The sequence below is a fragment of the Cyprinodon variegatus genome, unplaced genomic scaffold (genome assembly GCF_000732505.1).
Source record: "Cyprinodon variegatus isolate N-32 unplaced genomic scaffold, C_variegatus-1.0 Scaffold2, whole genome shotgun sequence".
In the NCBI taxonomy this organism is placed as follows: Eukaryota; Metazoa; Chordata; class Actinopteri; order Cyprinodontiformes; family Cyprinodontidae; genus Cyprinodon; species Cyprinodon variegatus.
In genome coordinates, this window is record NW_015150455.1 from 1,411,051 (window position 1) to 1,438,832 (window position 27,782).

General features: G+C 37.9%; 3 protein-coding genes across 5 annotated transcripts; 2 read left to right on the forward strand and 1 right to left on the reverse strand.

The window, feature by feature from the left end:
* Positions 1 to 277: 277 nt before the first annotated feature.
* On the reverse strand, positions 278 to 8,375 carry cep72 (centrosomal protein 72kDa). 3 transcript variants are annotated; one of them, XM_015370486.1, is made up of 15 exons: positions 8,177 to 8,375; positions 7,855 to 7,982; positions 7,507 to 7,699; positions 7,309 to 7,420; positions 6,233 to 6,309; positions 6,094 to 6,152; positions 5,639 to 5,681; positions 5,168 to 5,368; positions 4,881 to 5,053; positions 4,686 to 4,779; positions 4,421 to 4,599; positions 4,211 to 4,337; positions 4,036 to 4,123; positions 1,467 to 1,626; positions 278 to 1,147 (listed from the first exon to the last, which is right to left on the reverse strand). In XM_015370486.1, exons 1-14 carry the CDS (start codon positions 8,250 to 8,252, stop codon positions 1,545 to 1,547), a joined length of 1,632 nt encoding a protein of 543 aa, XP_015225972.1. In that variant the 5' UTR covers positions 8,253 to 8,375; the 3' UTR covers positions 278 to 1,147; positions 1,467 to 1,544. The 3 variants fall into 3 exon arrangements, with proteins under 3 accessions (XP_015225972.1, XP_015225982.1, XP_015225991.1); XM_015370496.1 differs by having other exon boundaries at positions 1,467 to 1,605; positions 8,177 to 8,252; XM_015370505.1 differs by lacking the exon at positions 7,855 to 7,982 and having other exon boundaries at positions 8,177 to 8,288.
* A 2,522-nt stretch (positions 8,376 to 10,897) lies between these two features.
* Positions 10,898 to 12,362, forward strand: LOC107082080. Its single transcript, XM_015370546.1, has 2 exons — positions 10,898 to 11,177; positions 11,466 to 12,362. The coding sequence occupies exons 1-2, from the start codon at positions 11,088 to 11,090 to the stop codon at positions 11,976 to 11,978; spliced, it is 603 nt and encodes a 200-aa protein (XP_015226032.1). The 5' UTR covers positions 10,898 to 11,087; the 3' UTR covers positions 11,979 to 12,362.
* A 2,913-nt stretch (positions 12,363 to 15,275) lies between these two features.
* LOC107081652 (kinesin-like protein KIFC3) lies at positions 15,276 to 27,472 on the forward strand. The gene is made up of 20 exons (XM_015369833.1): positions 15,276 to 15,441; positions 15,642 to 15,762; positions 15,986 to 16,076; positions 16,316 to 16,467; positions 16,547 to 16,799; positions 20,026 to 20,198; positions 20,485 to 20,550; positions 22,049 to 22,186; positions 22,278 to 22,475; positions 22,565 to 22,738; positions 23,454 to 23,601; positions 23,681 to 23,811; positions 23,900 to 24,011; positions 24,081 to 24,262; positions 24,333 to 24,437; positions 25,798 to 25,928; positions 26,048 to 26,168; positions 26,257 to 26,386; positions 26,492 to 26,721; positions 26,797 to 27,472. The coding sequence occupies exons 1-20, from the start codon at positions 15,437 to 15,439 to the stop codon at positions 26,920 to 26,922; spliced, it is 2,787 nt and encodes a 928-aa protein (XP_015225319.1). The 5' UTR covers positions 15,276 to 15,436; the 3' UTR covers positions 26,923 to 27,472.
* The last annotated feature ends 310 nt before the right edge of the window (positions 27,473 to 27,782 follow it).

Here is a 27,782-nt window from a genome sequence, read left to right on the forward strand (position 1 = left end):
TTTAAGGCAAATAATCTTTGTCCACTTGCCAAGCTGAGATTGTACCATCAACATTTTACTTACATTATCTCCTCATCCAATTTGTACACAGTAGTTCTATTATATTGCTTTAAGGTTGTGTGTATATTCTATACAGTTTCTGCTAATTCACCTAATTTAAAACACTGACTTTTATGGATTTCGTTTTTCTGTATTGCTGTTCTTTGTGCATGTTCTGTATAATGCATTTGATTCAGAAGCATATTGATGACAGTTTGCTTCTTTATTTTCCCTAAACTGCTGTGCCTGATGTGATTACAGACTACTGGTCAGACTTAAGTATTTTATTGGTTAAAAAATAAGATAAAAGTAAATAAGTATTGTGGCATCATGATCAAATCGTGTATTTGCCTGCAATGACTGTATTTGTACTTGTAGAAAGTGAGCTGTCCTCTTATGCTAGCCTTGTTGTCTTTACCTTTTTATGTAAGCTACTGTCATCTAAGGCACAGTAATGGACTGAAAAAAGCAGGGGTTTAATGTTTACTTACATATTCGACCAGATAAAAGGGAAAACTGCATACAATATTTTTTTGTAGAATATTTTTACAAGATGACAGTATTGTGTGCAGCACACTACCTGCAGCCTCAGCTGATGAAGAATCATGCATCGAGTGCGAAACTAGCAGCTTTCGGTGTTAGCTTGACTATTTTTCTGTCTTTGATGCCAAATACTGTGCACCTTTAAAGTAGGGACGGTTTGTTTTTCTAATAACTTTGAAAGTATTATTGTGCCCCTGTGCATGCAGTGCTATTTTCCTCTTGTTCTCAATGCTTCTTAAAGTGTGTTCTTGATTTTTAGTGCATTATTGAAAATAAATACACTGAAAAGAGATATCTGTTTTATGGCCTTTTCAAGATTGCTTCTGCAGTGGGGTCGCACCATCCGCCCAGTGACCTGTAAAATTCAGATGAAAGCAGGAGCTACATTCAGCTTGATTCCAAGATGCTCAGCCAAGTCCTGTTTGAGTGTTTGCAGGAGGAAAGTGTGCGTGTGTGAGCAGCTTTCCAGGCCTGAGGCAGACATATAAATAAAGTCACAGTGCAGCTGCAGTCCTGATACATTCAATCCACGGCAGAGTAGAACGCAGATGGATATACTGCTGACCTAACAAAAAAAAAAAAGAGAGAGAATATAGACACAATCTTGCCATGGATCCAGGAAACGCATCACAACCATCGTAGTTTCACCCTAAAATCATTTGTTATCATAACAGCCCTGACACCTACTTATATACAAGGTTCCATGAATGAATTGCTGTTCTCGTTAAACTGTTTATATCAAGAGGACAGCCCATATATAATCCTACAGAATAAAAGACCCCTCATCAAAATGCAGACTTTACACAGTTTAGAATAAGCCGGGAAGTGGTGTGTTTCAAATAAAGAAGAAGGAAAAAAAAAAACAGGACAAAGGAATAACCGACCTTGTGCTTATATGAAGCTTGGCACGATTCTGCTTTGATGCTCAATCCGCCTGTACTCGACTTTGTTCCACTTTGGCTTTATTGTTCAGCGCTCGCTGGAAGCTCAGCAAGCAAGCATTCGTTTGTAGCCACCAGGGACCTGGAGTATAAATACACACGCCTAAAAATGGAGTTATTAAAAAATGACGAGGACCACAATACAATAAATAAATAACTTGAGAAATTATTATTGAAATATGTTATTTGTTTAATGAGGAAATAAACACTTCAATTATTTAAAAAAATATACAAGTAATTATATGGGCCTCAGTTAAATAAACATTTATTTTATGGATTGAATAAATAATTTATTTCCTGTTCCTTTGCTGAAACACTTTAAATTAAACTGTCATACGTATATATTCTGGTAGTGCTGCAATTTGTCCCAATTTTGGGAAGATGTTGCCAAAGAAATAGATAAGATACTAGGTAACAACACACCAAAAACAATACTGATATTATATTGTAGTTATGTAAAGGGACCAGAGATTGAGAACAATCTTTATTTATTTAAATTCTATTGGTAGCAGCAAAGAAGGCCATCATATATAAAAGGTCCAAACAAGAACCCCCTACAGTCAAAAACTGAATGAACATCATAGAAGAAATTCACAGCATGGAAAAACTCACTTTCATAATAAGGCTGCAACAGGCAAAATATGGAAAAAATGAACACATACCGGTATTAATGATCACTGACCACCTGTTCTCTGTAAATTCTTCTGTTTCATATTATTTTTTTCCTTTAAAAAAAAAAAAAAATACAAGTGGAAAAAAAAAATTTTTTTATACGTTTATCAAAGTCAAGGAGGCGGGACTAGGGATGCTCCATTAGAAACCCTGACATCTGATTGGTTTCTTCTTGCTAAGCAATACAATGAAACTTCTCAGTGGTTTTCTTTTATGCTCAAGTCAATATTAGCACTGAAAAAGGGTGAAACTTCAACATTTACAGCACTTTGGGTGAGCAACTCCAGCCTCAATATCCCTCATGAGAATGCCGGCTGTGGTCCATAATGGTGGGAGCTGCAGAATCAAAATTAGCCCCGCCCACTGCCTAATGCCAGCTAATGTTCTCTGATCAATGGCACAATGTGCAACTTATTTGGCATTAAATTAGCAAAACTCAAGTATTGCTTTCATAAATACATGCTTTTCTTAAGACATAACATCCCATACTAAAATCAAATTCAAAAGCAAGTTGTAGCTTTGAATTAGGAGTTAATAGATACATATGTCCAGGTGCAGACATCGCAGGGCGTCATATTGGGTCGTCTCTATGTAGTTACAGTTTCTGAAATGGGACAAACATGTCAGCCAATGCGTTACACATCTATGTGAAGATGTCCTGCTTCTAGAGGCTGTGCATAAACCAGCATCAGTGGATCATTCTCTTTGACATTTCATACTGTTTGTCCAGTAGGAGAGAGAAAGATCTCCAAAGATCAGCTACTAGCTCTAACAATCCGGTCAGAGAAACTGCAGCTAGCAGGGAGTAAACGGGAGTCAACAGATTGAATCCCGGATATAAACATGGATGGCTTCGATCCGATCAGAGCCCACAGGACAAGTGATAGTAGTGAGAGGAGAGAGGGTGTTTTTTATTAATAACCACTGGTGTAGCTGAGACCACGCTACGGTTACAGAGATTTACACAAAGTACACTGAGCTGCTACCTGTTGTAATGCAGCTGCACATGGTACCAAATGGAGGAAACTTATTGCCATCAATAGCGACACCATTCTGTATCTAATCTCCTAACAGGACACTTGAACCTGTGCAGTGGGTTGACATCATCACTACTGACACACCACCTGTTCCATCTTAGGCTGATTGTGATTAATGTAAATAAATGGCGACAGATTATAGAACAATATTTACAACTTTTTCAGTAAAAGTGACTCAAAATGTTGTAAAAGAAAACCAGGAGGATTTTCTCATCTTCTCTATGGAGGCGGGCCAAGTTATGCCTCTTTGACTTCGATGGATGTGTGACAGTTTATCAAGAATTCATGATGCGTCTCAATGCAGGAAGATTAAATTATTTATTAAATCATGAAATAATCATATCCACTTCTTAAGATAAAAATCTATATATTTAACTGAGGCCCATGTAATATTTAGTAGATAAACTCTATTACCAGTGATAATAAATTAATGACACATTTAGATATCTATTTCATAAATCATTTATTTATTGTATTGCTCCACTCATCACCTTCTTCAGAGTTTAACCATTTTTGACTTCAATTAATCTTAACAGAGTATTGTGTGGTGCAAAATTGCTTAGTGAACAGGAAACTACATATTTTTCAGGTTTTTGTTTTATTTTGTCTTTAGTTCAGTTTTCTGTAATAAATATAAATACATCCAGAGTAACAATTACCTTCTGAAGTCACACATTTTTATCCAAGTATAATTTCAGCTGTTCTGTCAAGGCCTCAGAAGTGTATATAAATGAACAGAGGACATCAAGAAGAGGAACATGCATTACAAGTGTTAGCATTGACCCAGGCTAGGATCTCTGTACCTGTGTTCTTGGACTTTCTCTGCCTCTTGCACCTTTTTCCTCAGGCCCTCAATCTCTTTCCTCAGCTTCTCCACTTCTGTCTGAGCCTCTAAGGATGAGAAAACAAAGTATTTTTGTTAGTTCGGTGGACAGCTGAGTTATCGCTCCGTGCATCTCTGGTGCTGATTACACCCACCCCTGATCTGAGTAACCGGTGAACTTTTCATCATCGACTTGAGATACTGACGCTCTAGCTTGATGAGCTGTTTTTGCAGAGCGACATTCTCCTCCAACACGATCCTCAGCTGCTCGTTTAATTTGCCCTGTATTAAAAAGCATCACTCCATCACCATCAAAGAGCTCTCTAAACGATGAAGTTTGGTTTTTCACAGTGGAGGAGATTTACCGCCTCTCTACGAGCTTCCTCCAGCTGGGCAGACAGGTTTGTGACTTCAGTTTTGTGTTCATCCTCCCGTGCGAGCGCTTGAGATCGAAGAGAGCTCACATCCTGTCTTAAGGTCCTGACCTCGGCCTCCCGACTGGAAATATCGCTCTCCATCATGGAGAGGATCTGCACTGCCTGAGCTACGGCCAGAAATAGAACAGATGAGAACTCATTTATCATCTTAGAATCCTGAGATCGGATGCCGAAAATATTTTGGCCAGCTCACACAGGAAGCTGTTGTAATGATGCAGCGATCTCTCCCCCCTCCAGTGCTTGTCCACTAAATTGAGGAGCATCTCCAGGGGTTTCCGATAACTACCCTGAGATGGGAAGGCAGAGACGTACAGAAAAATGAAGGAACCTTAAATAAACAATGAACAATCCATGATACAAGGTGCAAATGAGGACAAGTACTGCCAACCTTTTTTTTCTTTTCAGCTTGCTGCTGTGGGCTGGGTGTTTTGTTAAAGCTAGAGTAGGTCAGCCTCGTTGGATGTATTATAGGGTTAGAGGGGTCCGAGAGGCTGAAACCAGGATTCAGAGGACTAGGAGGGCGAATGTCACCAAACGCAGAGCTGGGGTGGTCACTTTGAGCTAAACAAAGTATAGTAAGTACACAATAACTAACATATCAAAAGATAAACCATGGCAAGGATTGATCTGTGTATGTCCAATATAAAATGTTAAAAAAATAAAATACAAACTCACCAGGATTTGGAGTAAAATATCCCTTGGCTTTATGCCTGGTTAGGTTGGGGAAGTTATTTTGCTTTTCTCTTCCAGAAAGAGTTTTGTGCTTCTTAAATACAGGGCCAAAGGACACTTTGGGTCTTTCTTCTCCTTTAGGTAATGCAGAGCTTTTATTGAAAGGAAGTGTGTTCATCTGTGGCTCTTTAGACTCAGTGATATCTGGGAAATTAGAAATAAGTTAACCAAGGTACTCTATTTACAATAAAACCAGCTGGCTTTGGTCTCCCCCTAGTGGCAAAATGAAACCTAGACTAAACTTAGAACAAAGTAGACATTCAAATAGTTGTTGGATAAGTATAACTTTCTTCCTCCAAGAGATGAGATAACAGGAGATAAAAATCAAATATTTACAGATACTGCAATCTGATATGGCGTATAAACACTAAGAGTCTTTCCCTGTAAATATAAAGCATGAGTTTGGAAACTTACGTTTTCTAGAGGATGGATAACGAAGGATAGACCTGGACAACTCCTGCAATAAAAAAAGAAAAAAGAAAAAAAAAGAAAAAAAGAGTTTTCATCAACAGGCACATTTTCAAGGATTTTTGAGAATATTTAAACCTGGAAAGCTTCCATAAGATCTATTAGAATAAACATTCTACCATGCAACATCATATTTTGGCAAACTTTCATTCAACCAGACTTTTTGTGTTTTTCTGAAAACATTAGGCACATATCCAGTAGTCTGCTGCTGCAGAACTTCAACAACAGACTGCTCTGGTGAGAGCCTCTAAATGTCTTAAGTCTATGTTGAAACATGTTTATAGCCATAAATTCCCTTTAACCCACATTGAAAGTTAAAATTCCAGATTTTTTTTTTTTTTTTTTACCCAAATAATAATAGTTTGTTGTTCTTAGAAAAAATATATATATAAAGAAATCACCAGCTTTGGAGTTGAACTCTTCTGCTCCACAAAGCCTTCTGAAACATCCCTGGTCGGCTCTGCAAAAAGAAGTGAATTTGACCTTTAAAAACATTTGTAAAGAAATAGATAAAAGTTTGCCTCAAATTTAAAATGTTACCTTCCACTTCCTTCTGAACAGAGTCTGTTTCCTCTTGGTCTCTAGAAGTTGTTTCAACATAATTCAACACATCGTTGCTGTAGGTGAGAAGATAAAGGCTAAATTAAATCTGGCTGATTACTTTCTCTCACTATTGCAAGTTAAACTACAGACATGCAACTCTGGTGATTAAAAATCAGGAAAATAACAAACATCAAATATATATATATATACACATATGTATATATATAAATATATAAAATCAAGATCTTAATTGTAAATTCAGGAAAGTCAATTTATTCACTGTGGAAAATATACTAAAATATCTGTTTTTAATGTCTCTGAAGCAAAAGTCACCATCTTGGTGTCAGCAAATCCACCTGACCACCGTTAAATTAATACTTCATGTATTTTCACGGTGGTTCAAGACCAAATTTACCAAGGAGGAAAAAGTGAGAACAGTGTTTTTTTTTTTTTTTTTTTTATGGGGTAGAGAACCAAAAAACAGATGACTGATAACTGAGGTCCTTTCTTATTCTTTTTTATTATCATTGTTGAACTAAACATGAAAAAAAAGGGTACTAAACAAATTGTATCCAACTGCTCAGCAAGAGTTTCTGTGCCAGTGCTTGCATCATGAGAACATAACTTGGTGTTATATCTTCAGTAGAGGGTCCAGGACCATGGAACCTGTATAGAACCTCCAATGCAAGAGTTTTATCCCTCAGACTTTAAGCTGGAATAACATCCTCCAAATCACCTCAGAAATAATTCACCTGCACATCTGAGTCTCCAGACCTACATCCTATAGAACCCCTGAGAAGTGATCTGATTAGAGGAGAGCATTTTGGGAGATTAAAAGATTGGGCAAAGAGGACTGGTCAAAGATGGCAATGAGAATTTATACAGGAAGACTGAATGCTGTGAAGAGATTGCTGTATTAACAGCGGAGCTGCTGTCAATTCATTATTATTAAATAACTAGACAAATGTTGGAACTGGGTGAGATCATTAACAAATATCAGATAGTAGATGTGAGACATGCATTTGTTCTGTGTACATTTAGGACATAATTTCAGTGGATTGTGCTCAGCACACCTTAGGTCCTGATGCACATTCAGAGAGAAGCTGCTGTGCAGCAGAGAAGGACGTTCAAAGGAGAACTGAAGGATTCCAGCTTTACGCTCCGTGTCTCTGACTGGACAATTATCTGAGGGAAGAAGGAGGAAATAAATCCCCAACTCAGCAACAAAACCCAGACTAAAATAAGCAGAATGTGGATGACTAACACATTACCAAGTTTTCGCAGGTTGGGCATGGCGTAGACCAGATGTGGACGGTAGTTTGGGCAATTCTTAGTGAGAGGGTTAAGCCTGAGGTCCAACTCTCTTAACACTGGCAGCTCAAAGAGAACCTGTACTTTTTCTAGAGATGGTATGCAGTTATGGTAAAGAATCAGCCTCTCCAGCATCTTCAGGTGTTGCACCCCCTGCTCAGATAAAACAGCAAAATGTTGTTTTTTTTCCCTTTCACCAAAAAGTACAAATATTGACATAGCCAGCAAGGAAGATAATACAGCTCTTAATATGATATAAAGCGGTTGTCATAGAGAAAAATCCGATCATTAGCTACGGATGAACAAACCTCAACTGAGACGATAGCATTGTATGACAAATCCAGAGATTTTAGACGGACAAAGTTATTCAGAGCGTTTCCAAGATGTCTGATTTTCTCCTCATGTGTCCCTGGGAGGCTCAACGTCCGAACATCACCTGTTTAACATTATAAATGCAGGAGGCAGATGAATGATGCTATGTTAGCTTTGGTTAGCTTCTCACCGAATATAAGGCCTGGGGGAAAAAGTATTTCTTGCTAATGTTTCAAGCAATAAAAACTTAACATTTTATCGCTTACAAAACGTTTACTCGGTTTCCTAGAGAACATTATTAAGGTGAAATTGTCTTACAGAGTAAAGGGTGTTTTAACTGAAGTCTGTCACGTATCCATTGCTCTGTTAGTCTGGTCAAACAAACCGCCGCCATATTTTTCGAACTTTTGCTACGTTCAGGTTCCGTCGGAGAACAAGAACCAAACAGGGAACCTTAAAAGTGAATCAAAGAACGCAAACACACAAAAAGATTATATATATTTTTACCATTTTACATATTTAAACATAACGTCCAACTGATGTGTTTATAACATGTTTAAATAACGCGTGAAAATCAATAATGTGAAATGAGTGGGATTTTTGACTTTTTCTGCTTCTTCTTCCTCTTTGCTAGATAGGCGGATTGCAAACAACTTATACCGCCACCTACTGTGCACGAGTGTGTAGCTCTATAGTTCTACCTACTACGGTATATTCTATTTTTTATTTTTGTTTTATGTAAAAATAAAAACAATGCTTTATTATTTTTTTTTACTCCTAAAATCGAACTTTGTATTTAGCTTTTAATAGATGGGAATCCTTGACCGTGGTCCTGAAAGGACAGCAAGAATATTTGTCTGTTTCTATTTGGCTTTATTCTTCAGTATTAATGAGGATCATAAATATCCAATGTGTTATTTTAGGCTTGAACATGAAACGTTTGGGAACATATAATCTGAGCAAAATTCCAATAAACTTTAAAAATTTTCTAGGGATTCTTAAAAACAGCAATGCAAAAGAAAACTAGATGGAATAAATTTATTTTTTATTGAAATGTTTTTTATTGATAATTTCACATTATAACAAATATGCAGTGCTGAATAGTTGCTACAGAGATATGAGATGAATGCATGTCAATCACACCATGCACAAATGAAATGTATCAAATAAACAGGAAAAAAAAAACGGAAAAAAGAAAAAAAAGAAAAAAAGAAATACAAGAAAGGGAAGACAGGAAATCGAACCGGGTGCAAAATAATCCCTTCCATGTCACTGCCAGGTTACTAGTCATATTTAAAAAAAATAAAATAAAAATAAATCTCTGTTAGACCAAAACCTAAGAGTGTGTAATAAAGCATGGCTGAGCTGTATTCAAGGGCCAAACTTTTAAAGGGTCTGGAATTCTTTTTAAAAAGGGACCCCTAGATGGAATACATTTATTATAGGCCAGAGGTTGGATCTTGCTGTTTAACAGCTGTTTAATGCTTCCCTTGTCTATATATTAACTTAGCAGCTGTAACCAATCAGATGATCATATAGACAGAGTTCAATGCATATAACCCCCCAGACTTGTTTAGTTCAAATAGCACATTGAAAACATTTGTTCATCATTTATTACATTGTTGTTAGTGGTACTCATGGTTATTCAATTTCAATTCAGTTTATTTATATAGAGCCAATTCACAACACATGCCATCTCAAGACACTTTACAGAGACAATTCAACCAGATCATAAAGTCAGACTGATTCAAAGTTTTCTATCTAAGGAAAACCAGCTGATTGCATCGACTCATTGTCTTATTTGCAATCCCTCACACTAAGCATGCTGGTAGAGACAGTGAAGAGGAAAAACTCCCTTTTAACAGTAATAAACCTCCAGCAGAAACAGGCTCAGTGTGAGCGGCCATCTGCCGAGGCCGACTGGGAGACAGAAGCAGAGATACAAAAAGCAGCTGTAAAAGGCGGCCCCGTCCAGGAAAAAAAACAGCCAGGCAGACTAGCTCTGAGCCAACTCCCATGTCAGAGGATGAAGAGAGCTTATACAGTCAGTCACAGTCAGAGAAACAGGACTACACTGGAAAACAGGTTGATCTCCAACATCTATAAACAAAGGTGTTGATGACAGCAGCACAGCTGATATTTCTCTCCAGGATGGAGTCACAGCCAAACAGGAACATACAAGGCAAAGCTACTATGAGAAAAAGCAGAGAGAGCATAACGTTAGAGATTGAACTAATAGATTCTGCAGAGTTGGAGAATAGAGATATAATTAAGCAGAATGATGAAATAGGGGTCCCTATGTCCTCCAGAAGTCTAAGCCTATAGCAGCATAACTATAGAGGTAGCTCAGGATAACCTGAGCATCTCTAACTATAAGCTTTATCAAAAATGAAAGCTCGTAGATGATGATAAATAACATAGTTATGTATAATATATTACATTTCTGACCGTATATCCCTGTAATTATTACACACTGTAGCTTTAAGCCTACCCTTATATCTTATCCCTTCATATTGCAAGAAGTGGGCTGAAAAAGTGAAGATATCCAACAAATGGCAGTTGTGGGGGAAAAAACTCCTCATTTAAGTGAAAGCTGAGACAATAAAAGGTTTAATTCCATTGCTGAATGAACAACACTGCAACAAATTACCACACCAGGGCCACAGCCCACAATTCACACAGGCTCCTCTGTGATAGATTGTGAAATTTTGGCTTTTCTGAAGAATTTGAATTCATTTTACAACATTCAAGATCAGAATTTTTTTAAACAACATGGCTGCACCCTTTTTTTTTTGTATCATCGGTTCAGGCTGGTGGTAGTGGTGTAATGGTGTGGGATATTTTCTTTGCTCACTTAGGGTCCTTTCGTACCAAATACATGTTTAAAAGTACAGAGTTATTATAGTTACCAAGTGTGCATTCCCTCCTATGCCAAAAAGTCCAAATTACTATTAGAGTTTCGCGTTTACCAGTTACTTTAAACGCATTCTTTCTGCGCATGCGCACTAAGCCTAATACCTGGTCACGTGTAACAACAAACGGTCGATTGTCCCTCCCTCATGATTCTCTTTACGTCCTCTCTTATTTAAAGTAGGGAATCCCTGTTTGTTAACATGTTGATACATATTGATATCTGAAGTTAGATGTAGAAGTTTATATTTCCTTTGATCTTGCTTGTGTTGCTGCGCCTTCGCCGATTAACGGATGTTTTCAAACTGTATCAGGATTAATGGCGTCCTCTGAAACGGACTGGATCACATCTGGTTCCAACATTATTTTGTGTGCAACAGCTTTGTACTCCTCCTATAAACTCTTTAAGGTGCGTATCATTTAATGAACTAAAAGGAATAAAACATAGGATGGCTTCAAACGCACACATTTAGGCTAATACCCCTCTACAAAATGATAACTACAGTAGTTATTTGAAGTCAGATTCTAATTTATAGGTGGGGCCTGCTTTCTAAACTGAATACCTGGTTGCTGCTAGTATCTACACTATACACTATACACTACACTATATATATATATATATATATATATATATATATATATATATATATACAGTATTTACCATGAATGTATGTTAACTGTCTGTTTCTCCATGAAGAACCATAGGGGGCCCTCAGTTGGTTTCTTCCTGTTGGGGTTCTCTGCCGCACTTTGCCTCCTGTGGACCTCCACCTCATCCCTTCAGAAAGAAGCAGAGTGGACGGCAGAGGTTCTGGCCCCAGCTCTGCTCTCCTTTGACCTCCTCTGGCTCAGTCAGGACCACAATACTGCTCGTGTTCTCCTGTGTGGCTCCTGTTTGCTGCTTGGACTTTCAGACCAGCTCTCAGCAGACACACTAACCATCCTGACTCGCTGCCTCGGTCTGTCTTCTCTGTCCTGCTGCCTGACTGTCTGCCTGTTTGCAGGGAACGCCTTAGGGGCCGCAGGTGGCGTGGCCCTCAGCCTGCCCTTACTTCTGGCACAGAGGGCAGACACATATACTTTTGCACCTCTGGTTTCTCCACCTGTTACTGAACTAGTGAAATGTCTTTTAAAAGTGTTGTCGTCAATAGGCTGTTGGCTTTCAGTTCCAGCTCTCGACAAGTTTCTGTTGGATGTGACTGAACAATAAATGTGTAAAATAGTAAAACAAATGTTGTTTTAGCTATGATGGTGCGTTCAATGCAGAATTTATAAGAACTTGTTTTTCTTTCTGTTGCTTTTTTTCTTCTATTATAATCCATATATTACCTTGCTTTTAGACCTTTACATTTTTCAGAGGGATGCCAATTAGGGGGGTGTATGGTAATCTATGGGATGCCATTATTCAGTTATCCCTCACTGTTATACTAGAGAGCAGACTCAGTCCACTGGTTTAAAGTCTGATAAAGAACTGATCCTAATATTCTATTCAATTCAGTTTATTTATATAGACCCAATTCACAACACATTACCTCGAGGCACTTTACAGACAGATCATCCAGTCAGATTGGTTCAAAATTTTCTATCTAATGAAAACCAGTTGATTGCATCAACTCATTGACTCAAAGGCAATCCCTCACACCAAGCATGCATGTAGCGACAGTGGAGAGAAAAAACTCCCTTTTAACAGGAAGAAACCCCCAGCAGAACCAGAGACAGTGTGAGCTGCCATCTGCTGAACCCAACTAATACTCTGCTACTTATTTATTTACAGGATCTTTTACATCTCAGAGTTTCATGTAGAGCACAAGGAACCAGTTTCAGATGTTCTTAGATGCAAATACTGATAAAAGACAGGTTATCGCTGCTCTGCAGACCTTGCCTGAATATTTAAAGATTTGCAGTGTTTTGTTTCTTTTTTTAGTTTTCATTGGCGTTTTTATACTTCTGAATTTCACTGTGTCGTTTTAAAATTACATACTTTATTCCTTATATATACTTTATTAACTGAATTCTCAGTTTTATTATTTCAAGTACAATTGATTTGCTTTTTATCTGTTTGGACACATTTTTATACCTTAAGTGCCATATAAATAAAACATTTACACATAAACAGAAATAAGGAATTTATAATTTAAGAAAAAGTAGAAAGATTTTTTAAAAGTCTTAAAATATACTAATCAATACCACTTTAAGAGATCAGAAGCTGCACCAAATATGTAAAACCAATGTTCTTATTGTTTTCCCTAATAGAGAGATGGTGATAAGTCTATATTCCTTGGCATTAAATATTTTTACTGAAATTTGCAAACTCTAAATCTGACTTTATTTGAAGTTCAGTTGAGCTGTTATTTAATAAAAACACAATTAGATAGTGTTATGACATTTTCACAAACTGAATTTGATTTGGTGCAACAATAAAAAATAAAAATGTGATTAAGTAAAAGTAATTCTGTTTTTATTAACATGTTCAAATTGTGATTTCTGTTTTGAAAAGGTCTATATTTTGTTTTGCTTGATTCTTATCGGACGTTTTGTTTTGTTAAAGTGCTTGTTTTAGATGGACTGGGGTAAATGAAAAGACCCTTTGCATTCAGAGTTTAGGAAATCTTTGTATTTTGCAGGCTCAGCAGTGTCCCTTTTAAAAATATCTGCAGTGGTCACAGCTCCTGGCTCTGCTCAAACTTTCACCTGCTCAGAGTTTGTTGCATTCCCATCTCTCTTGCTGCAAACTGTAGCAGATGATGCTGCAGATCCCCTGCCTGGGTTTCAGGAGAGAGGGCTGCTGTCTCAACTGGTTCACTGCAGTAAATGTTAAACAACATGGCAGCAATCCAACCTCTGAAAGATGTGATGCATAAAGATATTATTAGAAGAACATTTAGTACCATATGGGTCCTAAAGATTATTAATATTAAAGTTTTTGTTTCCATTCTTCTTTTTACTTTTTAAAAAGTATTTTTACTTTCTTATTACTATATTTATAAATCATTATACAACACCATGCAAATGTGTTTTTCCCTTTCCATGTTCTCACATCTTACTTTTAGGTATTTTCCATTGTACCGGTAGCTGTTTTTGTACGTTTAGGGTCATTGTCATACTTCAAAGTTAGCATTTGCTTGGCCCTAAGTTTTCTGCAAATTCTATCATATTTTCTTCTAGAAGCGACCTGAAATTAGATTCATCATCCCTGCTGAAGAAGGGTATTATCGCAGCATGATGCTGCCACCACCATATTTTATGGGGACGTTGTTTTCAGAGGTACCGCGTCAGTTTTCTACCACTCCAAACTGTGGCTTTCATCTGATTGGAGCAACTTCCTCCACATGTTTCCAGTACCAATATAGGGCCTTTTAAAAACTAGAATCATGATTTATTTCTTATTTTTATAATGGCTTTATTAAGCCTTTCATGCACAGTGATCACTACAGTGATTTTTTTTTTTTCTATAAATATGCCTTCAGTTTTGGGCACGTATGCATACAATCAAATCTAGTGGAAGCTATTGTATTATCCCATACAGAAAAATCCAATTTCTTAGACTTTACAATCGAAAAAAAAAAAGTCAGTAAGACCATGATGGCTTCTGTTTTACATTCCTAAGGATGTATAAAAAAACTTCCTAAAAAATAATCCTGACAGGGTTTCTCATAATGTATGCATGATAGGGTTAGTGACTCTTGCATAAAGATGATATTTGTAAAGCAACCAAATATTCTGTAAAAGCATTCTTCAGCTTTGCCTGTGGATCTTTTTAGTTTCTCCAGGAAAGATTAAAAAAAAAAAATATTTTTCCCCGCAGTTTTTAACTTAATATGTCTTTCTGCCAGGTGTATGTATGACACTGGGTCACCCCAGACTGTTTCATCTTTTTCATGGGCTTGTTTTCTTTCTGGGCTTCACAAAAGTTGCCCTTCAAAGATAATAAAGATGATTGAATTGAACTGAAGGGGCTCCTTGTTGCCCATCTTCTTTTTTTTTTAGGGGATTTGTATTTTTAGTAGTTTTATAGTTGTACATATAAACTTTTCTTTTTCAGATTATGGATTGATGAGTTCTCAATTAGATATATGACATAAAGGGGGGAAAAATTCATATGAATACCATGCTGCTAGGATTATTACCGTACTTTTTTCGTACAATTCGAAGTCGTGTTGGTCTGTGATACAAAGAAAACACACTGAAGTTGGAAAAGATTCAGTAGGTATGAATGCTCTCCCAGCCTGTCTAATATGCATTCTCAAAGATGCATTTTATCAATTTGTTTTGCAACTTTAAGTGTTCAGTCTTTAAAATAATTTTTTTTTTCAAGTGACTTACTAATCTAAGTCATTTATTCAGAAGAAAACAACCACCAACCATCTTCTCTACCCCTAACCCTGGCCAGCAGCACTCTCATCAGCTCCATCACCTTAATCTCAACAAAAAAAAAAAATCTGTCTGCAGCTGCACCACTGCAGCGCCTCAGGAAGCCTTACTGAGCATGCTCCACGGATGGAGCAAAGTGAGAAAGGATGAGGAGAACTGAAGGAGCCAAGCAGTGCAGGGAAGCCAAAGCAGCTCCAGAGGAAAGAAGCTGGGACTGACGACACAGATGGAGCGTGACTCTGGAATACAAAGGGCTGGATTTACAGGCCCCTATTATCAGGAGGGAGACGTCGTTTGATGAGGTACAAAAGATGAGGAATTCATTTGGATGGAGTGGAATGAAAACTGGAAAAATGCTGGAGAGATTTGGGTGCATCAAGGGAAATACCTTTTATATTTAATTGATCAGTTTCCCTGCATGTTAGAGTAAAACCTAGATTTTTCATGCATTTGGACAGTTTACCAATGACTGTAAATCGCTGGATTCATTTGTCATTTGCAGGAGCTGTCACAGCGTGGAGATGTACGCTTTTTATTCCCTTTTAGTCTACATCTTCTACACTGTCTTCAGGAAGGAGGACGAGGAAGATGCCTTAGAGGGGGCCTCTAGAGCTTCCCCAGATGTAAGTCTGGACACATTATTTGTACCCATAAATCTTTTCTTTTCAGAAATGTTTAGAATCATCAACCCTGCCACAGGTTTCCAGAGCAGATCGGATTGTTACTGGATGTAGTCCTTCTCATGACTCGGTTTGGAATACAGATTTCCCCTCTAAATACATTTGTGTGTCTTTAAATCACTTGAATCTGTTATTGTTTGACCCTTGAATATGATGCTGTGCATAGGAGCCAGGACCTGTTTCCATGGAAACAAGGAGAAGAGATGGCCACGCCCCCAGAACAGGAGAGAAATCTTTTGCTGGATTAAGTGAATCAAGTGAGTTTCTGAGAGAGAAACTCTGCATGTTCTACATGAAGATTTCCTTCTAAATGTTTGGTGGAAACATATGGAGCTCGAAGAGTCTCAGTATCAACAAATGCACAGCACAAGATCAATGCATGCGCAGGACAAGATCCACACATGCACATGATGATTCAAACAAGCAAGGATATTGAGACTCTTCTAGATCCATGCAAACAGTTCCTTATTCTGTTGTTCTTGTGGTGTTTGACCAGGCAGCAGCAGTGAAAGTGATGAGCTGAGTGAAGAAGATGAGGATGATGGAACAGATATCCCTGTATGCACACCACTGGCGGCATTTTTGTCCTTTAAACAGGAGGCTGAGAAGAGGAGAGTCTCCCAAGTTCAGATGGAGGCAACAGCCAAGGTAGACTTGGTGCAGCAGGCTGACATGAATTAAATATTCCCTGATGATAAACTTTGATGCTGTACGTCCATCTCTACAGCTGGCGGAGTCTCCCCTTGTGGCAGTGATGTCCCACTTGCTAAGCTTTCTGGAGCAGTACTCCCACTTCCAGCAGCTGCAGCAGCAGGCCGACCAGTACAGGGTTCAGCTGAAGAGGCACCGCGTCCAGCACCGCCGTCAGATGAAGGCTCTGCGGGCCTCCTACCGCCAGCGCATCAGGGACAAGAACAGCATCATAAGTAGCCTGGAGGAGGCCATCAGTCAGCAGCAGAGTCTGAGCCCAATGAGTGAGGGTAAGATGGGGGATGGGAAAACAAGGTGGCTTATTACTTCCATACTGTGAAGGCATAATGAAAAACAGATCCGTACAAAAGGTACTGGGCTTTGATCAATATATGATCTCATGTTGTTGGCGAACCAATAAGAGATGGTTAATAAAATGTGGATTTTATGGCAAGATTTCACCAAATACATCAAAAATAAAGGAAATAAATAAATAAAATGATCCTTTTTGGGGTTTTTTGGTTGCTGCCAAGGCAGATGAATCAGCTGGACTTGAACGTAAATGTCAGCATTTAATGCCTTTTATTATAAGATAATAAAATTTGATTTATATCTACAGTCCTTTGGCAGGTGGAGGTAGGACAAGGAGAATTAAAAACAATTCAAATAAAGATAAGAATAGAACACAATCCAGTTTATGAAACCTATGGTCAAAAAAGTGATCACTGGCAGATTAGCATTCAAGGTTTACTTAAGCCAGAATTTGACTCGGAGAATCCATGTGGAATGCTGCTGATCCAAGCAGTGGTAATTATAAATAATGATTATGTTCTTCGTAACTTAGCCAGTATAACTCTTTTAACTCTCATTTGAATTTTCTTGATTAAATTTGTTCCTGCCCCTAATAACTGGAACAATGGTGATGGAACAAGCTGCACTGCTGGTGGATTCATAGTGGAGTTCACTGGGATGACTGGAATCATAGGCCTTACAGTAATTTTCAGTAGAGCAGGTCTTATAGTTTTGTTAGATAGATCATCTTAATGTATCTTATCCACGTTTTATAACTCCTCAGCGAAATGTACATTTCACACAAGGAAGAGCTAATAACTAGATTGCCAAACAATTAAAAATTGACAATGATACACTGCTGTGACATATTGTCATGTTAAATCTTCAAAATATAATCTAAAAAATATCCTAACTAAAATAATTCCATTCTAATTTTAATAAGAATGTCACAGTTTTAAAAAGATCAGCTGCATATCAGGCTTTCCATTTCCTCTTCCCTATTTTAGAGCAAGGAACATTTCTATAGAACACCTGATCCACCAGCAGCAAAGCAACATTATTAGATTTGCCGGATGTTTCTTCGTAGCTGTGTCACCACAAAGACCAGGCAGACGCTCTGCCCCTCAGAGCTCTGCTTTTCTACAACCACTGTGTTTTAGATGTAACCTCAGGTTAGTTCTTTTACCTCAGCAGAAACCATAAACAGTAAAACCCATACGGTTTCCTTAATTGCTGTGCACCTTGTTAACAGGTGCATTAAAATATGGGCAGCTCACTGACTGATCAAATTCTCCTCAGTTTGAAGGAAATGTAAAAATAGAGGATCTTAGGACTCCCTCAGGTTACAGGATTAAGGCTGCCTTGACGTTAATAAAACATGTCTGATGGCTGTTTAAAGCGGTGCAAATGCAGTTACAGGGTCTGGCACATGCTGGGGCAGCACGTGGAAATGTGTTGGGCTAAAAATAGCCGGAGTTCCCAATGCTTAAAATGCTTTAGTCTTTGTTTCTCTCCCTGTTTTTAGGTGTAATGCAAAATGCAGCTCTATGCAATACTGCACATCATGAATATTCAGGATGTCATCCATTGTGCAGTGTCATTATGCTTTAGTTCACTGTTTTTTTTTTTTAAATTAATTTTCTATTCATCAAGTTTAGATTTTTATTTAACATCATTTTAGGCTTCCACTTTAAAAATTTGCCTAGTTCCAGTTTAGCGTCCTTCTGCAGACTGCAACTTTCACCCTTCACCAATGCTCTATTTTTTTTTTTTAAACTAGGGCAAACTTAACATGCAGTGCTAATTAAATGAGCATAAAGTCCTGGTATGAAAATAGTAGGTGACAGAGCTTTGTAAATCATTGAGAGGACAGAAAAACTGATAAAAACATTATTTGGCATTCTGCTCCAGGTCAGGTACAAGATGGTTTTTGGAGTTTCAGTAATTCTATTTATGTTTTTGAATTGAGAGAACACAGGAACATGAATTTTAATGGTACTGCTGATGAATACATGACGACAACCTGTGTGCTGCGTGACATTTAGCTTCACATAATGCTGTGAAATATGCTTATAAAAGAAGGATACTTTAATGAGTAAACACAAGAGTTTTTGCTTTTTGGCACAAATATTTTAGCTCATCAATCACATCTTAATACAAAAGGATCACCAGGTAAACAAAAAAACTTCAGCTCCATTTAGATCTATAATTAAACTTAATTATTTAGCGCATTAGTGGTGATGCCAGTCTTTGCATAATGCTGCTGTTAGATGTTACTGAATGCTGTCAGTGGGTCCTTTGGGGGGGATTTATCAACATATTTTTGGTAGAGTTGTTTTTAATTCAGCCTCATTCCAGGGTTTTCAAACAGGTGTTGCTGCAGCTTCTCTGTCAGATTAACCTAATCCATTCAATCCAAAACCTTCTCTTTTCTAACCACTCAGAGGTAGACCCAGTGATGCACTTTGGTTTAATGTCCTGCTGCATACTGTAAGCCTAACGAGTGGAGCTTAGTAGACTGGTAGATTTGGGTCTTTTCCTTAAAGATTCACTGGTAGAGAGCAGACTTTGTGGTTAGTCCATCACAATATAACCCTAAAGTCAAACTGCTGGTACGCGCTTGTTTTTCTTAAAACTTCCTCCATAGTTGTTAGCTTTACTTTGTGGCCATTTTCTTCTTGAAACCCATAGAGGCAGTTTTCCCTCAACTTTGTTTCATGTTGCATTATAAACTCTGACCTTAACTGAACCAAAGTCAGGTATTTATATGTTTGCTTTGGTACGCCTGCGCTGCTGGGAAGGTTCACCACCGTTCCATGTTTTCTCCATTAATGGATAACAGTTCTTAACGTGGTTCACTGGAGAACAAACACATTAGAAGGCTTATTTGTAACACTTTAGACCAATATTTTCAGCCCTTGATCTGTTTCATTTTGAGATATTTTAGCCTATTTTATATTACCAGTTCAATTCAGTTGAATAAGTGTTTTTTTCACAGAATTCAGGATGTAGGAAGAAATACATTAATCTATTTGTACACAATGCAAACTTGATTTGGATAGTTATCTCCCTTAATCAATTATGCCATCATTGAAAAATGTATCTAATGTAACAAAAAAACTAGTCTTCCCTTGCACTTTTGTCTAAAAAGGTGTGTGAAGACCTCTGAGGACTTCACTGTGATTGGAGTCCTCATTGTCCTACATTTCTTTTGTCATTTTCCAGGTGAGTCCAGCTGTGACGTAGCGACTCCTTCTGGTGTGCACAGTCTGGTGGAGTCTCTCTGTGGGCTGCAGGGTGAGAGGAGTAAACTAAGAGGAGAGCTCCGCCTGCTGCACTCACAGCTGGAGCAAAAAGAAAGAGACAGACATACCAGAATAGAGGCCTTTCAGCACCAGGTACACGGCTAGTTTAAATACATATCAATAAAACCTTTATTGAACATGTAAATCCTGTATTATAAGCTTGAATTTCTATCATGGATTCATGCATTGCAAAAGCAAATCTTGAAAAATTTATTTTATTTTTTGAAGAAGTGATACTTCTACCTAATTTAATCAGGAAAAATATCTTATAAGAAAAATATTTTGACACTGAAAGAAGTTTGTTGAGAAAAAATATATTTTATTATTTTAATTTTTTGCTACATCTAATCAAATTTTCTGTATATATATATTTTTTTAGATTGATGAACTAAAGAGCTGCATAGAGGAGCGTGAAGAGGAGCTGTCGAGACTGAGAACAGCCACTGTGAGTCCTGCTGACCAAGCTGAGTCATTCATCAAGTGTTTGTCACTTTTCAAGCAATCAGCACATCTGCCCCACCTATTGGATTAAAAATAGCTCTCTAAATGTCAAGCAGCACCCAGGTTACCTTGTACAGCAATAAGGTTACAATTGATATAAGTAGAAAAACTAAAATTCAAAGACGTATATTTTACGACTGGAACACATGCTGATGAAGGTGTATGGATAGAAAATCAAACACTAATAACTCAAACATTTACTTTTGATGCAGCTTTGCTCTTCTTTTTAAACTCATGACTTTTAACTGAGAGATTTATTTCACACATTATTATTAACAACACAGCAGCGCACTGTGAATAGTCCAGCTTTGATTCCAGTATACAAACACTATTCAGAGTGGAAGAAGGTCAGACACTAAACACAGGACAGGTTTTATTTTCACAGATGAATTTCCCTTGTTTAGATCTGACTAACATTGTTTTAAATATATTTGCAGACAGCGAGCAAAGTGGCAGATACGGCAGGTGAAATAAGTATCAAACACATCAAGAAACATTAAACAGATGAAACTAAAAAGAAGTAAAGTTAAAGCAATGCAAATTTTTTTCTACCTTTTATCGAATTGTTTTTCAAATTTATTAGAGAAAAACTTTACTTTTGTAGGTTTTTTATTTTGTATTTCACCAAAATAAGAAACAGAAAATCATCAGTGAAAGTCATAAATTTTTAAAGTTATTATTTTTTAATTAGTTTTCCCATAAACAAACCTTTTCTTTGTAACTTAACATGTTTTCAATAGATTATTTTCATGATTTACACAGATGAATCCCTGCAAATAAAAATAACTTTTTAATTAATCTGGACACACCTTTGAGGCACTTTTTTTTTTTGCACCTTAATTTTCATTATAGCAACATACACGCATCAAAATCCTGAAAACCTAAATATGTTTATCTATTTTAGTATATAAGTTATTTGTTAAAATTTATCGACTTCTGCCAACAGATCTTTTGAATTACGAAAAGTGGGTCTGTTATTTATTTATTTTTTTTGTATGCATTTCACCAAAGTTCTGGACAGGATGTGATGTAAGAAACTATTATTGTATAAAGAACATATTTTTAAAAATCAGAGTACTTTTGTAAAGTACTGCAATATGTGACTGACATTTGTAAGATTTCCAACATAATTTAGATATCATAACTAAGACCTACAATCTTGTTCATATAATATTTGCTCCAACCTCAGAATCGATCTTCTTTTACTTAAATCATTATACAGTTTATTTTAATCAAACATCTTATTTATTTTTTTCAGTTCTAACAATGTCTAGGACAAGTTGGATCCAATTTTTTAAACATACTGAAATAATTTTTTCTTATTACCAAGGTGTCAAATAAACATGTTTAATCATAATCCAAATAATATAGCTTTACATTTTTGCCAGCTTTTGTTTATTTCATGTCATGTCAGAGTTCCATCTTATGTTTTTTCTCCTCAGGGGGCCACAGACTCAGAGAAGCGTGTGCTCTGTCTGTCAGCTGAGAACGAAAGCCTGAAACAGAACCTGAGCATTACCCAAGGCCTCCTGCAGCAGCTCTCCGCCATCCCATCTCAGTCCAGCAACATGCTCATCAAGGTAAGGACCTTGAGCTCAGCTTAGAACTCATGAGTGCTCATCAGCGCCTTGTTAACACCCACCTGCACCATGGTTTGTTTTAACTTGACAGGAGAATGAGAACCTTCGTGGCAGAGTTCAACAGCTGGAGCTCTCCCTGCAGCAGCGGGCGGAGCAGCTCACACATCTGGAGAGAAAAAGTGAACAGAGAGAGTGGAGGAGAGGAGAGGAGCTGAGAAAACGCGAAGACAGGGTGCGAGAGCTGGAGCTGGAGCTTAATAAAGAAAGAGGCAAGGAGCCAGTTGTAAAGGTAAAGCATCCTTACAGACATTTGATGGATTCTCGAAGGACTCTAATTTATTTATACCATTCTAAAAAGATGTCTGTCTTCTCTGCCAGTATGTCACCCAGACAGTGGAGGTGGAATCTCCAGCCACAGTCAAACAGCTGACCAAAGCCAGGCAGAAGAATGAGGTTCTGTCTGAAAAGCTGTCCAATCAGAATGAGAGGTGCAAACAGCTGGAGGAACAGATCAGGAAGTCAGATGAATATAGCTGCAACCTGCAGCACAAGGTGAGCACTATATAGTTACTGCACAAACCTAAAGGAGAAATCACACACTTTTATTTTAGTTTGAGGGTTATAAGCAACAATTTGTGAACAAACCGCTTCATAAACGCCCTTAAATAAAGGACAACTTTTGAAATAATATTCTATGCGTACATGGAGCATGGTTTAATGCAACATAAAAAAAAAAAAGAAGGCTCTGAAAGACCTGAGAGAGCTAGTGCTACAGTTTAGATTAAAGCCTTCTCATATTTCAGAATGGCCTAGTCAAAGGCCCAATTTAAATCCCAAATCATTTGACAGTTAGCTAAGACTTCATCATACATATCCATTTTCTGTCATGCTTATCCCTGCTGGAGTCGCAAAAGGTGCTGGTGCCTATCCCCAGCTGTCAACGAGAAAGAGGAGGGGTACACCCTGGACAGGTCGCCAATCTATCACCACAACTAAATATGCAATCATTAAATAAAATCCAGTTTAAAAATCCAGTTTAAAGTAAAAAAAAAAAAAGGGTTTTTGTATTATCAAAAAAGTCAAAAGTTAACCGGATCGCTGCATGTTGCAGGTTTCTTAAAAAACTTTGTTAGGAACTAATTGAAGGTAAGTGAACAAATAAGGAAACAAAATAAAATTTCCACATTCCCTCTGGAAATAATGCAGAGCTGAAATTAAAACACTGTAATTGTAAAACAGAGAGACTGAAAAATTGAACCGTTTACAGATTGCAGCGTATGAACGGGAGATTTGTAAGCTGCGAGAGGAACTGCTGAAGGAGATTGGCCACTTGGAGGAGAGGAAAGAGGAGGCTGTGAAGGCTGCTGCCAGCTGCTCTGCTGAACACTTCCAGAACCTTCAGGACCAATTCTTCAGTGAGTTATTACTAAATCTGCTGACAAGACGTTTCATTCACTCAGAGATAATTTCTTCAAAGTTTATTTCCTCGATCAGCTTTGCAGAAGCGTCTTACAGCTCTCCCTCCAACCCTGCGCTCCATGAAAACAGACTACGCCAGTCTAAGGAGTCAGGTTCGAAACTTCTCTGACTTTTATGGTGCAGCGATCAATGAAGCCAAGAAGCAGGTAAATTAAATCTTTAATCCTGGATGTTGGTTTAAAAAAAAACAACCTTTGGATTCTTAAAGGTTTGAAACTAATTTGTCTTTGGTAGATTTCAGCAGCTATCAGTGAGATGTCTGAAGCCAACAAGGATCTTCTGGAGAAATACAGGAAAGAGGTGGCCCTGCGCAGGAAGTTACACGAGCAGCTGGTGGAGCTGAAAGGTGTAAATAGGTCACCTTTGCTGTAAATCTGGTAAAAAGTTCCCTTACTGAGCCATCTCTCTGTTCTAGGCAACATCCGTGTGCTCTGCCGGGTGAAGCCTGTGCTGAAGGAGGACCAGCACGAGGAAGGTCAGTCTGTTGTTGTGACGACGGACCCCAACAACGAGTCCTCCGTCACTGTGATGAGCAAGGGAAAGAGTCGCAGCTTTGAGCTGGACAAGGTCTTCCAGCCTCATGCCACACAGGAAGAGGTAGGGGCTGAAGGACATGTTGTCATAGCAACCCCTGAAGCTCCACCTCACTCTTGACTTGCTTGAACAGGTCTTTCAGGAGATTGAACCTCTTGTGACGTCCTGCATTGATGGCTACCATGTCTGCATATTTGCATATGGGCAGACAGGCTCTGGAAAAACCTACACCATGGAGGTAAACATTACTACTGTATTATAGCACCGTTCCCACTGCATGCAGACCAAGATCATTTATTTGTCTGAATAATCATAGTAATACCAGCACATTTTCTCCTTTAAATACAATATTTTCCTTGGCTGTTTCTTTTTTTTTTTTTGCCTCACCAGTCATTAAAGAACTTAATAACAGAGTAATATATGAGAAATACTATTAAACTGAGAAAAAGTGTATCAGGATAATTAGATTTAAACTTTTATATTTATTTGGCAACAATCTAATATCTTTAAACAGATATTTTTTATCAATATAGCAGCATTTTTCTTTGTAAGTTAGGGCAGATTCTCTTGTTTCAGAAAAAAAACCAAATCTCTCTAAATATGAAACCCAACAGCTCAGATTAATTTACCTTATTATTAATTTTTTTCCCATATCTTGTTTTGATGATAAACACTATAGGCTACAAGTAGTTTCCTTTTGAGGACAAAAGTATATTTTTAGTTTGATGGAAAATTAAAAGGCTTTTAACCTGTCAGTTGAATAATGCTGCACTGTAATATATTTTTGAAGCATTTACTTTTTTATATTTTTTTATACTAGTTTAAATGAAGTCTGATCAATTCTTGGTCAAATATAGTGTGGAGTGAGTTTTGTTCCATTATTGCCGAAGAAAAAGAACATGTTTTCTCTATAGAAATTTTAATTATTAAATTTAAATAATTTAAAAAAAATCTAGAAATGTATACTTTATTAATCCCAGAAGGAAACTGAATTTCTCTCTGGGATTAATAAGGTATTATTGAATTGAATTGAACTTATTTGAAATGTCAAATGGGCCAGTTTTCTGGCTGTTATAAATCTTATTTTTTGTAACACAATAGAAAATGCACACAAAGGATGACTATTTTGGGGGTTAGTTTAAAAAAATAAGCAGAGCTATAAGTGGGTATGTAAAGTTTTGGTGTGAATGGTGTTGATTGATTATTATTATCCATCCATTTTTTGTCACACTTATCCCAAGCGGAGTGCTGGTGTCTATCTCCAGCTGTCTACGGGCAAGAGGCTGGGTACACCCTGGACAGGTCGCCAGTCCGTCGCAGGGCAACACAGAGACAAACAACCATTCACACACACACTTAAGTAGAATTTAGAGAAGCCAATTAACCTAACTGTTGGAGGAAGCCAGAGTACCCGGAGAGAAACCAGGCACGCTAAGGGAGACCATGCAAACTCCATGCAAAAAGACCCTGGGCTGGGATTTGAACCCAGAACCTTCTTGCTGCAAGGCAGCAGTGCTACTCACTGTTCCACTGAGCAGCCCTGAATATTATCATATCCCCATCAAATACCACAATTTGGTGTCCTTTTTGTTTTCCAGGGCACTGTGGAAAACCCAGGAATTAACCAGCGAGCTCTGAAACATCTCTTTAGTGAGATCGATGAGAGAAAGGACATGTGGTCTTACACAGTCACAGTCAGCTCTGTGGAGATTTACAATGAGGTGCTGAGGTACAGATGGAGTCTTTGGTTTGGTTTTATTTACTTTTTTTTTTGCCTTACTGGGTTTTACCTATTCAGGACAAAGTAATCTTATTTCTAAGTGATTTGAAGTGTCACTTGTTTTACAGAGATCTGCTGAGTAAGGATGGGGAGAAGTTGGACATAAAAATTAACCCAGATGGAACCGGACAGCTGCATGTACCAGGCCTCAGGGTTATAGAAGTCAGGAACTTTCATCATATTAAGAAGGTGATACCATTCTCTTACTGCTTTTAATCACCATTCTTTGAACCATTACTGATGCTAATAGTTGTTTTTTTGTTGTTGTTGTTGTAAGATTTTAGCTACAGCTCGAAGGAATAGGATCACCTTTGGGACCCAGATGAACCAGCACAGCTCACGTTCCCACGCTCTGCTGTGCGTCACTGTCCAGGGTACTGACCTCGCCTCTGGATCTAAAACCACAGGTCAGTCATGGATAATCTACTCCTCTGTGTAACCGTCAGCAGGTTTTAAAGGGTCCCTTTAACGTTATGGTTACACGATTTCTATGAATCCCCCCCCTCCCCCAGGTAAGATGAACCTAGTGGACCTGGCTGGCTCTGAGAGAGTGTGGAAGTCTGGTGCTGAAGGAGAGAGGCTGAAGGAGGCCCAGAACATCAACCGCTCTCTGCTGTCGCTCGGGGACGTCATTCAGGCTCTTCGGGGTCGGCATACTCACATCCCCTTCAGGAACTCTCGTCTCACGTACTTATTACAGGACTCCCTGGGTAAAGGCAGCAAGACTGTCATGGTGGTGCAGGTAAGATGAATTGTTCAGTCAAGGAATGCCAATTTCTCCCGCTGATACTAATCATGCTGAATTGTTCCTCTGAAGGTTTCCGCTCTGGAGAGCAATGTGGGAGAGACGCTATGCTCTCTGAAGTTTGCTCAGAAGGTGTGCAAAGTGGAGCTGGGACCAGCAGCCAGGAAAATCGAATCAGGTGTAGGGCAGTGCGATTGAGGATCCTTGAAGGCATCACAGATTCCCGTTACAGTACTTGAGAAAAAGTATTCACAGCCCTTCAGATCTTAACGTCGTCATGTTACAGCCCAAATATATTATGCATTTTATTAGGGTTTTTTTTTTAATAGACAGTATAATTTTATGCATTGTTGTGGAAGTTGGTGAAAAAATGGTTTTAATTTTTATTTTCTTTAACAGATAGAAATGTGGGTCAGTTTTCTTCCCTTCTATAAAGTTCTACACTATAAAGAACCAGTTTCCATTAAATTAACGGTGCAAAGCTTTGTGGTATGCCTTTACCACTTTTGCACATCTAAAGAGTAAAAATGTTGGAAAATGTATCTTTGCATAGTAGTTTAAGTCTCACTCAAGTGGAGAATATTTATGAACATCAGTTTTTTAAGTAATATACAGAAGTTACATTAAACCATTTGGCTACTGATTATGAGACTTCTAAAGGAAATCATCAGTCAAGGTTTTATTTTATAAAAGTTGGTTGAATACAAATGCTTGGCACCTGTTTGAGATGATTTAAAGCTTTAAAATCCCCCCCGCCCCCCCCCCTCCACTTCTAAAGCTATTTGCTTCTATGGGTTTGTGTATCACCTAAAGACCTCATAGACTATGTTAAAGTTCGTGGTGCTAGTATTAAAAACTTTAAAGGGTGTAAATACTTTTCCAAGTCCCTATCAGCTTTACCCTACAGGCCAATGTCAACTGTAAAGTATCAACAGGATCAGCAGTGAACTCGACCAAGGGCTAATTCTATGGAGGTTTGCGTTTTAAGGTCAACTAGTGATCCTGTCCACCATGTTTAATTAATAATCCTTTATCATTAGTTTACCTGCATGTAGTCA